This window comes from Myotis lucifugus, unplaced genomic scaffold, assembly GCF_000147115.1.
Source record: "Myotis lucifugus unplaced genomic scaffold, Myoluc2.0 scaffold_11, whole genome shotgun sequence".
NCBI lineage: Eukaryota > Metazoa > Chordata > Mammalia > Chiroptera > Vespertilionidae > Myotis > Myotis lucifugus.
The window spans coordinates 10,835,075-10,848,041 of NW_005871059.1; the positions used below are offsets into that span (position 1 = coordinate 10,835,075).

A 12,967-nucleotide genomic window follows, 5' to 3' on the forward strand; every position below is an offset into this window, starting at 1 on the left:
GGAACTCGGGGAAGGGGGGATGTGGCTGGGCTGAATAAAACAAGGGACCAGGCTAGTTTGGAGGATGAGGGTCATTTGTTGGCAGGGGGGGCCAAGTTCATTAGATCCCGTTCGTAGGGGTTTTTGTAGGCCCATTAGTAAGGATCTGGGAGGGTTTGAGGAGGGAGGAGCACCATGGCCCTGGCTGTGGTGCTGGGAAAATCCGCTATTGGGAGGGGAGGAGTACGGGAGGGTAGTCAACAAGGACAGAAGCGTGCAGGCCAGAGAAGAGGCTAAGGTAGTAATCGGGAGCGTTCCATGTCTGTCTTAATGGAGTACTTGTGCTGTGTTCTGCCATTGAGATGCAGGAGGTTTTTTTCTGTGTGCCTGCTGCATTTATAAATACTAGGAGGCAAGGGTCAGGTCATTTTGGAAGTCATACCATCCTGGTTTTCAAATTTTCTTCAGTAGGTTGTAGCACTATCTAACAGTCACTCTGCATGTAACGTTACCTGTGCCCTGCTGGTCTGGGAAATTTTCTTGAAATGAAGGGAGCTCTTTACAAAACAGATGATCTTTGTCAGTTGTCACATTGGAGCTGTCCCTGGTGATCGTCCCATGGTAACGAAGCTAACTGAAGTACCGTTCCATTGTGATAGTTATCGATTCTGACAACTAAAAGAAAAGTAGGTTACAAGGCCTGATGAGCACCTCTGAGACGCATGCAAACCACAGAACTGAGTTCCTCCAGGTCCCTCCAGCGGACGTCACACGAAACGGGAACCCTCTCCGCAGGATGTCACCGTGCTGTTTATTCTCTGGCCATCTGAAGCTTTCCTTTCTTTTAAAACTTTCAGTTAGGATGTGCTTCTTACGGCCTTCGAAATTTGTGTTATATTTCAAGGTTGCCTGGGGAATTATTTCTATGTAAATATGTCAGAAAATTGGAGTGACCTTTTAATTTACTAGATTAAGCTTCATCCTCAGACATGTGACCTTTATACAAATTGATATGAAATTCTCAAAATTTTCTTTAATTTATGTGTATGTGTAGCTACAGTGTAAGAGTAGAGAATCTGTATTATAAATCAAACTTAACAAGAGTAGCACAACTGCAAAGGGGGCAGAAATAATTGATTTATGTCAGCCTGGCTTAGCTGCTGCGGCCGACTCAAACATTCCTTTGTCTTTTCAGGATCTGTAGGAGCTGTAACCAGTGTCAGATCAAACATGAATGGATATGGTGTAATTTAGTATCATGATTAAGATGTCAGTAACATATACTCCAATTGAGTATGTTCGTTATTTAATTACAGACATTTTATAGTTTCTTTAGGTGGAAAAGAAAGTAGATTATCATTTTACATGTTTTATGCATTAAGAATTTAAAGTAAAAAATACTGAGATGTCTAGTTATATAATTTATATTTTTATTTCTATAATGCATTTATTATGGAAAGTCTTGCAATAGAAGAAAAGTGCAGGTACTTGTCAATTCATGGTTTTGTTTTCGTGAAGTCGCATTTATATGACCACCACCTTTATGGCCATGACATTTAACTGTCCTAGACATTTCCACAGCTATCATCTCATGAGGTCCTAAGAGTACAGGATATTCCCATTTTACAGCAAGGGACCTCAACATTTCGGAACAGCCTAAAGGTCCCTTGACTGTAAGTTATAAAGTGAGTAGACTCAGGTGTTTGGATTCTTCACCTAAGACCCTATCCCTAACACGCCAAACCATTTTCATCTGTTCTGTGTAGCCCTCTTCAGATTGCGGAGTGCGGTACTTGTAGAATAAATACAGGTATTGTGTGGGAAGGTTAATTCATTAACAGTAGTGATGACAGTGTTCTCTTCTAAGTGTTTGAGATTTCTAAATGATGGGTTTCTATAGATTTCTTACTGATGTCCTCTTAAAAACTTGCATTTAATCCAAAAAGGCATCAACATATGCTTTTTAAAAATGGATCAATCCTTGCCTGACTGGTGTGGTTCAGTGGTTGGGTGTTGACCTATGAACCAGGAGGTCACGATTCGATTCCCAGTCAGGGCACATGCCCAGGTTGCAGGCTCGATCCCCATTTGGGGAGCAGGGAGCGTGCAGGAGGCAGCAGATCAGTGATTTTTCTCTCATCATTGATGTTTCTATCTCTCCTTTCCTCACCTTTCTTCTCTCTGAAATCAATAAAAAATATGTATTTTTTTAAAAAGTATCAATCTTTCCAAATGAAATGTTGGGTGAAAGAAGTCACAAAAGAGACCTGCAGAACTTTTCCTTTACAGAAAGTTCAATACAGGCCAAGGACGCTGTGATGTTAGAAGTCAGGACAGCAGTTACCCTTGCTTTGAGGGAGAGGAGAGCTGCTGAAGTGACCTGGGTCCGGGTTTTATAGGTGTTCCCTTGGGAAGATTCACTGACTTTTTATTCTTAAATAAAACTCTTTTAAGTGCCTTGTTTTCATAGGTGGTAGTTTAAATGCTTTCAACTTGAAGAACTGTTCTTATACATTTATTCTTATTATAAACTGCCATCTCCCAACAAAAGTCAATTACCCCTTTTTGTTGTTGTGCCTGAGCACAGTGTATTTCTTTTGAATTCTTGGAGCTTCCTTCTCACCAACCCAGTTGCCACGGGGCCATCATCAGATGCTTGCCAAAACAGCTTTCTTGCTTACACTTTATATATATATATATATATATATATATATATATATATTCATTCTTTATTGATTTTTTACAGAGAGGAAGGGAGAGGGATAGAGAGTTAGAAACATCGATGAGAGAGAAACATCGATCAGCTGCCTCCTGCACACTCCCCACTGGGTATGTGCCCGCAACCAAGGTTACATGCCCTTGACCGGAATCAAACCTGGGACCCTTGAGTCCGCAGGCCGACGCTCTATCCACTGAGCCAAACCAGTTAGGGCACTTGCTTACACTTTTTAAGATGTTATGGGAGGAACGGTATTAAAGATGGTCCCCAGTTAGGATGTTAATCTGTATCAAAACCGACACTGCTAGAAATGTTCTCATGGAATTCTGATAAGGCTCAGAGCACAGCTTTAGTCAGCTTCTTATAAGTAAACAATTTCACACAGATATTTTTCCATATAAATGGTTTCAGAAGAGCACAAGTAGTCAAACAACAATAGCTCTATCATTTTCTAAATGTCCCTTGAGGCCAGAGCCTAAAGGAAATGAGATTGAGGCTAGAAATTATTTTGAGCCAAACTACATTTTAATAAAAATGGAAATTGATGGTCACAGCCGTGTTGTGTCTCGGGGCTTCTTATGTTAAACTGAATCCATAATCTTCTGACCACAGGAAACAGGAAGAACTTAAGATTCTGTGGGTCAGCAAAACCTTTCACAGTCATGGTTTAGGCAGGGACTCTGGCCTCTGCAAATCATAAATATTACCGGTCATGCTCAGGATGCTGAGCAGAGTTCTTGCAAACCATTGCTTCTGTTCCTAAATGTGACCAGGTGTTTTTTTTGTTTTTGTTTGTTTGTTTTTTGCTTCAAATCAGTTTAAATATAAAAAAATGTTTCTGTCATCTCTTTACACACTGTGGCTTCTTTTTCCTCATTCCCCCTACAGGGTTCTATCTCTTCCTTGGAAGAGGAAAGACATATTTCCATCAGGAGACCTAAAACGCCAACCTCAAGTGACCTCCCTGACCTTAATACTCAGACGAACTGGGCCCAGTCTCTTCCCTTGCCAACACCAGAAGAGAAGATGCGACTGCATGCCCAGACAGTCCAGGCTGATGTGGTTCCTATTAACATAACCGGTATGCTTCGCTGTGTAGACAAGGTTCAAAATGTACTCCGGAGAATGGCTGTGGCTTTTTGTTGTTGTTGTCATATGCACTTAGCATTTTATACATCAGAGGGAAAGCTGTAATATGTGTATATTCCTTTGCTTAATGAAGGGAATACTAAAACATATTTGTGTGTGTACATGTAAAATAGCTGTTGCTTTTAAGTTAGAAGACTGTGTCACCAAAGATTGATGTGGAAGAACTCCATGGTCCAGCCACTCATTTAAAGCCTGTCTTTTTAAATTGACTTACCTTTAAAAAATATTTTGATTATATGGAGACATATTCTAAATGTGATTTTGGATAAGAAAAATTATGTGTTATTTTTTTCCTAAAGGGCTATTTTAAGTAATATTTATAAAAGTAAAGAAATAACAATTTTGTGGTATTTCTTAATGATAGATTTTACCTTTTTGTTTTCTCAGGTAAAAGAGGGAACAATTACTTGAAATAAAAATATCAAGTGAATTAATAATAACTATAAAACATATTTTAAAGAAAACCCAATAGGATGGTAAAGTTAGATTTAGATCCCTAAAATTTGAATTCTACAATCTTCAAATAAAAGTTCATTTTTAATATAAATTTTTAGAATATAAATATTAGTTGCCACATGTAAAATTCAAGTTCTTTTAGAATAGTATGGTCAAGTTTTAATCACCTGTGATAATTAAAGGTGACAAATTACAAGGTACATGAAGTTCAAAGTCAGTATTTCACAAACTTAGATGAGCTGTTAAAAATAACAAAATTTTCCTGTTTTATCACATTGGTGGGCATGTACACAGTGCAAAATAGATGTGTTAAGAGTTAATAGCTTCAGCCATTGGACTGTGTGTTAGAAAGAAATAGAGTACCGATCGTCATCATTGATTATCAGTCCATACAAAGCAAGGCTTACAGGGCTAGAATCTAAAAGAAATCAGGTGACCAGTAAGGATGAGTTTTCATTAAAAATTAGGGTGAAAACCATAGCACACTTGCTGCATTTCTGAGACTATTGCTGTTGACTGCCATTAGAAAGCTTTTTCCATGGCATTGGTTAACTTTTAAAGGACTAATGACATTTTGATAGTTATTGGAGAATTTTTAAAAACCTTGCACTTAAAAATTACTTTTAGAACTCATTTTGAATTCCAGAGAAATGTAATAAATAAGTGCATGAATTATTTTAAATTCCATGTGCGTTTCACACATTTATTGTGCATAAGCCTTAAAGGAAGAATATCATGGCACTTTAATCTATTTTCTTTGCAGATAACATCATTGATCTTTCTGAATGTGATTCTTGTTCACCTAGAGATCATATTTTTTTAAAGATTATTATTTTAAGTAGCTATGTTTCAGAACAAAGTATAATGTTTATTGCTCAATGAAATACATAGGTGCATATTTTCTGTAAGAATATGCATTACATTATTTGATTGATTAAATGCAGCAGAAATGTAATTATGTATGATTAAATGCCTCAGGAATAATATTATAAATAGATTGTGCTATGAAATATGACAATCCATAATGGAATTAGGATAAAATATATTATTGTGACATTAGTAAATTTAAAGGAGAGTAACTAGAATTTTAGGAGTAATGAATTATTTACAATGAAATGCATTGTCACAACAGGAGACAGTGTCCTTTCTTTGAGCTTTAATTCTCTCCCGTTTGATAAGAATTACATAAAATTTAAAAAGAGGCCTTCAGAATGCCACACAGGAAAGGTTAATGACAAAAAAAGAGCAATATGAGTTATATCAAAATGCAATTTATTTTTGTGTGATTAATGTTTTTAGAAATGTAGAAATTAAATGTAATTCCTAATTACATATGTATTGATCCATTTTCTGGATGCATGTGTTCACACACATACATATATTTCATAAAGGGAGTAGTTTTTCTATAATTCTGGTATAAAAAGGCATCAAATTAAAAATTGTCACTTTTAGTAGTTGAATTGACATGGGTTAGACAGTTTCCTGCTATTTAAATGACATTTTCTAAAGCTCCAGATGACTCTTGAGATAAAAATGTACCTTCCTGTTGGGAATTGTCAAATGCTCATTTATTTGGGTAAACATTGACCTTCTAGTTGATTTTCAGTAAGGTTCAGCTGAGGGAAAAGTGCCGACAAATATATTACTTCAAATCCAAAGTAAAACCCGCCAGGCATAGAGGTAGAACATTAGCGCAATGAGCTGCAAGCTTGAAAACCAATTTAACCCCTTTGGTTGTAGTTCTATGGGACTCAGCATGTTCTAAATGTTGAAGAGAAAAAAATGTTTAAAGTAAAATGTATATATGAGTATGTTTCATAATTTGCCATGTGGGATAACAACTCTTCCACCTGGAAAATAAGAGTGGGTAAACATACTTAAGCAGTTTTTACAAACTGGCTTTGTATTGATGTTTGAGCCAGCAAAATTTATTTCTGAGTAGTAAGCATGACTGACTAATGCCATTTTTCAGTGAAAGAGAATGATTCAATCCCTCTCAGATATTTACTGAATATTCAGTATTTACTGAATAACTATTTTATGTCAGGCAATGACATGAATCGTAGTCCCTGCCTTCAAGAAATGTATAGTCCAGCAGGGGACACAGTCCTTTTAGGTAACAGTGCAAGATGGAGAGTTTGACGCCTTTATTTTTATTTATTTAATTGATAACTTTTTTCTCCCAAAATATTTATATTGATTTCAGAGAGGAAGGAAGAGGGAGAGAGAGAGAGAAACATCAATGATGAGAGAGAATCTTTAATCGGCTGCCTCCTGCACACCCCCCACTGGGAATCTATCAGGCATGTGCCCTTGACTGGAATCAAACCCGGGACCCTTTGGTCCACAGGCCAACACTCTGAACATTGAGCCAAACCAGCCAGGGCGAGTTTGACATCTTTAATGGTGATGTCTATCCTCATGGTTTGTTTCTTAATTTCCTGGGAGCTTGAGTGGTTTATCTTTTGTTTTTGTTTAGGAAGCAAAACTGGAGACTAAATGCAACTATCTATTAATGTTTTAACCATTCTTAATGCCTTGATACAAGGAAGTATTTTCCCCTCTGCTGCAGGGAACTAATGGACCATTCAAGGCATGACTTGCCACTTACAAACACCTTATATGTTGTTGCACAGAGCGACACGTTTGTTACAGCGATGGTACCTTCTGGTGTTGCAGGGTCTTCTCTCAGTGGTTTCTGTTTTCCTCCATTAGGAACAAAGAGGCAAGCATTTTCAAGTTGAAGTTTGTTCCTTAGTAGGTGAAATGTAGTTTGATCATTCAGCTCTTTTATTGTCTGTTTTGATTAGATCAAGTTTTATTTACAACTTATTGCTATTATAATAGAAAGTACCTTGTTCACAAAATACCCACTTTGAATGTGTCAATATTGCTAAAAAGAGAGATTGCTTTTATACTTTTCTCACAACAAAAGAATGATGGAAGTACATAATTTGTGTGTATATATGTATTTTTAAAATCTCTTTTTGAGGATGTAACCACTTGACAAGGTCAGTGCTATGAAGCTTTCTTTAATTAAGCTGGCAAGTCATTTAAAGCAGACCAATCAAAAACTGATACTTTATTTTTTAATGTTTTCCCATTGTGTGTCAATCACACAAGCTCACATTCTCGAGAGGAAGAAGTCCTGTGGATCTGACATTTGGGGATTGATTGCAGCATTACCTGAATATCTAAATTCATATCAACTATTGCAAGTGACTGTGAACTAAAGCAGTCCAGCTTTAACAACAGCAGTGCTACTGGGTCTCATTGTGGTAAAAGTACTTTATCATTATAAGGCTTTTATTTTTCATTATAGTATCTCACACCACAGCTCATTTCCACAGTCTGTCCAAATCGTTGGCCTCCTTGACTGGAAGAAAAACTCTTCATCTGAGAGTTCTTGACTAAGTTATCTGTTTCATCACATAGGATGGGACATTGTGATGGTCTCTGGAGTTGACTAAATGATTAAGATACATTTATTGCCATCATCACATGCACGCTGATGTAATGAGTGATGTCTGAGACCAGAGGACCTACGTGAAGCACTTCCCAGATGACTCATGTTTAAAATAATGCAGAATCACTCTTCTGGCGTGTTGTTAACAAATTTGCATTTTCCACTCCAGCTCATTTGGAAATGAGATCCAGGTGCTTCCTTTGGAAGGACACACACAGAGAAATTGGAAAAGAGCCTTATGATGATAATGTGCTTTCCTTCCTTTTTTGCCCTTCAGCATTCATTCATCACCACATGACTGGCTAACATCATTATTAATACCTTCTTAGCATTTGACAACAAGCTTCTGGAAGAAAGTGCATGGTGTCAGCTTGCTTGAAAATAACATTGCTTTGCTTGTTCTACTACTCTACATTAGGGGAGAATTTCGATCGCCAGGCCAGCCTTCGGCGGTCTCTAATTTACACAGACACTCTGGTAAGACGACCGAAGAAAGTCAAAAGGAGAAAGACTATTACAGGAGTCCCTGACAACATACACAAGGAGCTAGGTATGGCTCATCAGAACTGTATTCTGTTGCCCCTCATTGCTGCTCAGCATTCCTGTGCTAACCTCATCTGTGATGCTTATGAAATCGATACATTCTGATAGCCATTCGGTGCCCCAAAGGGCCAGCTTCTTTTCTGAATGAGGCACTGAGTTCCAATCTTAACACCCCATGCAGATGATGTATTGAATTTTGGTGACAAGGTAAGACGAGAAGTTAATATGAAAACTGTTCACTGGGATGGTAGAAACTCACAGTTACGTCATCATCTCCATGTACCTGAACAGTGGGGAATTGCCACAATGAAATTTACTTTTCATTTAGATTTTAAAGTTTTCATAAAACTGAAAACTCATTCTAGAGCTTCAAGTTACGAAAATGGACTTCATTAGTTATACTGACAATATCGGTGGCATTGTCATCAAAGAGACAGCAGTGGGGGATAATTAGTAACTACTAGTATGATAGAAAAAAGTCATTTAGGTTGGATAGTGCATTTCTGTACTTCCAATGAAACAACTTCATAGATTTTGAGTCAGTATTTTTCAACCTGTGATAAAAACAGAAAAAACACAAACAAAAAAACTAGCTAGTGGAGAGGTTGTTTACTTCATTATTCACTTATCCATTTGTTTCTGCTTATCTGTATATACACTGTGGATAATCTCTTCATTCTCCTCTTTCTATCTTCACTTCTTCTCTGTTTTTTAATGGGCCCATCAGGAATGTCTGCAGAGGCAACAAGGCAGACTGGGTCAGCACAGGGACTCTGGCGCCAGGCTGCTTGGATGTGGACCCGACCTCTGCCACTAACTCTCTGGGTGACCTCCGGCTGGTTCCTTCCCCTCTCTGAGTCTGCTTCCCATTCAAGGGAGGGTTGTTTGGATTCAATGAATTAATATAAAGGAAGCCCTCGGTATCTGGTACTACTATTTGTAATTACTGTAGGGAACTTAATACTACCCTTCTAGAAACGTGCCTTTCTCTTCAGCCAACCTCTGAACTTATTTCATTATGAGTACTTTCACCTGATGTTTTTACTGTCATTTATTGTTAAAGGTTTTACTCTAGAAACTCAGAATTCTTCCTTCTGAACTTGCCTCTTAGTTAAAATGAATGTATCCTAGCCATAGTGGTATGCCTGTTATAGCACTTTGAGGTAGCATTTCAGCTTCCAGGGGCTATAGACACTGCTCCTATGTATGTTTTTCCAGCACCCCTGCTCATTCTTCTTTATGTGACATTTCCTCTTTGACTGCCATTCAGTTCCCCAGTATGTATGCTCTGCCTTCCAGACTGCAGCAACGAGACAAGAATAGCAGAGCTTTGCTTCTGCTCTAGGTAGCTCCAGTGACCCAGATGACGTCCAGGTGCTCGTCTTATCCCATAACACAGGGGTTAGAACAAAGGCAAGATTACACCCACCGGATTGTGCGGTCTGCCTTTGGTTCATGCCCCCACATGCTGCTTTTTTTAGTGGCCAGTCCTTCTGTATTGTTCCTTCAGACTTTTTTTTCTCTTTTAGATGACGGCTAATTAATTTGAGAAATTAATATGTATATGTATGTTCGGTAGGTGCTTAATGAGCTAATCTCTTACAGGACTCAGGTAACATTTGTATTTGAACTGATCTTTAAGAGATGTGTCTTAACCAAAAGGAGCAACTTTAAAGATAGACCCTTTGTAAGATAACAAGGTTGACGTTTCAAGAGTAGGCTACATTTTAATTGGTTGGAAAGCTAGGTTTTGGATGGCTTTGTGCAAAGGGTGTAAGAATAGTTTGGCCCAGATAAGATGCACATGCACATTAAGTATTCAGTATAAATTATCCATATATGTATGTAATATGAATTCTAGAACCTCAGAATTATGAACATTTATCATTTTTTTTACTGAGCCAACCACTATGGGCCAATCCCTCACTTGCCTCTTTGACTTCACTGGAATGATTTGGCCAGCTTGGTAACTCATATCTTCTGTCATTGTAATATTTTTTAAATGAATGTTTGAGCCCCTGGAGCTCATGTTTATTTCTCTTTTGCATGTGACATGGAACCACTCTTAAGGCTGGAGGAAAGAAAATAGCTTTCCCCATATCATCAATGTTGTGATTGTTGCCAGATATGCAGCAGCTGATGTCATTGCACAGTCAATGATATGACCTGGATCACAGCTGGAGGTCTTCTGAGACAGCTATATCTAAGTTAGAACTATTTTTTAAAAAAAAAGACAATTAGACAATGCCTCTCATTTTTTGTTTTTATCCTCACTCGAGGATATTTTTTCCATTAATTTTTAGAGAGTGTGAAAGAGGGTGGGAAAGAGAGAAACATTGATGTGAGAAAGACACATCGGTTGGTTGTCTCTCACACTTGCCCTGATTGAACCTGCAACCCTGGTACGTGCCTCTGTCTGGAAATCGAACCCACAACCCTTTGGTGCAGGGCCAGTGCTCTAACCATTCTGCACACTGGCCAGGGCACAATGACTAGTTTTATAGGTAGACTAGTTGGAAGGAATGGTGGATAGAATAAGGGAAAAATAACATTTGAATACAGTAACATTTAGGGAAAAAAATTGAATCATATTTTTTTCTTTATTCATTTTAGGAATTTTCTAGATGTCCTGTCCACTAAACACTACCCAGGTTGCCAGGGCTTTGGATTTTTTAAAAATCTAACCAGAGGTGTGTCCAGAATTAGAGTTATATTTATATTATGCTTAATTATATGCAGCTTTTACTTCAAAATACGTAAATGGACTCTAGAGACTAGCTAATATATAACACTTTAAAATCAAGGTTATGATATTTTCTATTTACTTCCAAAGCATATTTGATGACTTATTATTTGTTGCCTTCCATTTAAATAAATTGGATAAAATTTTAATTTTTTTCTTTAATCTTATCTTAAACATACATTGAAATATATTTGAACTCCCTATTGTGAGGTTTCTTTTATTTTTTAGACTCAGGATTATTTTGTTGATGTGTAATTATATTTGGCTATTTCTGGAACTTATCCCAATATGCGTTTCCCAAGCAGAAAAAGCCTCATTTAAAGGAATCTCCTTCTGAATAATTTCTGATAGTTTGTATTAAAAACATTACTAAAGACCTGCCAAGACTTTTTAAGATTTATTTTTCAATTATACTTGACATGCAATAATATATTAGTTACAGGTGCTGATAAGACTTTTTAAAAATCCTATGTAAACCTTAAAATTAACTAGTAGATTTCTATCTTTGATTACATGTGTTCTTTAAAAATTGAAAAACCCTTATAGTATTATATAATAAGTAAAAAATATATATACATAATTATTTCTTTACACTATATTTTTAAATCAGATAAATCCCATCAATATTTTTAGCAGCATCTGATTGTTTATAATTGTTTGTAGTTCTCTTGTTGTAGTCTGGTTTTGATCTTTAATTCTAATCAATGTAGCATCTGAATCTGTAATATTGTGACACTTTTTGTAGTGTGAAAATATTGGAGGACCTGTTTTGGGAATAGAATTTTGGTGGCCTCTCTGTTAAATGTATATGAGTTTTTCCATTTTTAAAGGTCTTTAGAAAAATAGGGTTATCTTAATAAGAAAATTGTACTTGGCTGTAGATGGGGAAGAAGTGGCTATATTCCCATTTTCAGAAGCCTAGAATGGTTTCACGTTCAAAATTGTAACCTGAAATAAGTAGGACATTATGGGCCTTAGAGACAGTTAAAAATCTACCATTGATCCCATGCAAAAACTACTATAATTTTTTTGGGGGGGGGGGTGAGAAAGGATATTAAATCCCATCATTGAGTAGACTAGGTATCTTGAATGTTTGGAATCAAACTAGTACAAACTGATAGAGCCATACAAGCCAGGCTCCCACCTTCTATACTTGTACCAAATGGCAAAACGTGTACCTTTTGTTTCTCTTTCCTCAAAGTGGATTTTTCTTCTGTTCCTGCCCTCTTGCTTGCTCCTGCTCTTTCTAAGGGAGAACCTCATATGCATATGTGTGTGAGTGTGCGTGTGTGAGTTTGTGTGTATCTTTAGTGAGTGGGTACTTGGCAGAGGGGAAGGAGAAGGAAATGGATCCTGTTGGGTCGAGATACGAGTGCAAAAATGATTCTCCATCAGCACCGTGAAGGGCAGGGCTTTGTGCTGGGTGCCTGCCTCCACAGGGTGACATCTTGGTTTGTCCCAGGAACATTGCTGCCATTTTAGTTAAGTGCTTTGCTGTTTGGATGAGCACAAGGCTTTAGTTGCACTCGGGGATTAATGTGGGGTGTGGAGGGAGGGCTCCCGAATCCCATCACCCAGCGTGCTTGGTGCTTGCTGGTGAGCAGTGGTGCTGGTGGGTGCCCAACCAGCATCACTCAGCAAGCCCCTGCTTGAGCTCTTTTCGGGTCCTTGCTGGGTGAGAACTGTCCAGAGAGAACTGTGGTTTTGCTACTAATTTTCAAGACTTAATTTGTCCTAATGATTACTCTGCATGAATTGATTTTTTTCTCTGTACATTTTGCCTTCACGATTTTTTTTAAAGCTTCTGTTCTTTCCTAGGTACTTGAAATCTAACTGTTATCTACATTTGAGGTGTTTTCTCCTCCACTTCCCTCTCTGTTTGGCCTTCCTTGTGCTTTTTTCTTTTTGTAAA

General features: G+C 37.5%; 1 protein-coding gene across 2 annotated transcripts in view; it reads left to right on the top strand.

The window, feature by feature from the left end:
- Window positions 1-12,967, top strand: part of NHSL1 (NHS like 1) — a 116,948-nt gene that overhangs the window by 93,075 nt on the left and 10,906 nt on the right. The window contains exons 4-5 of one of the 2 annotated variants that reach the window (XM_014451870.2): window positions 3,587-3,779; window positions 8,188-8,319. In XM_014451870.2, coding sequence (XP_014307356.1) covers window positions 3,587-3,779; window positions 8,188-8,319 — 325 coding nt within the window. The remainder of the gene's footprint in view (window positions 1-3,586; window positions 3,780-8,187; window positions 8,320-12,967) is intronic. The other variant, XM_006084418.3, reaches the window with a different exon arrangement.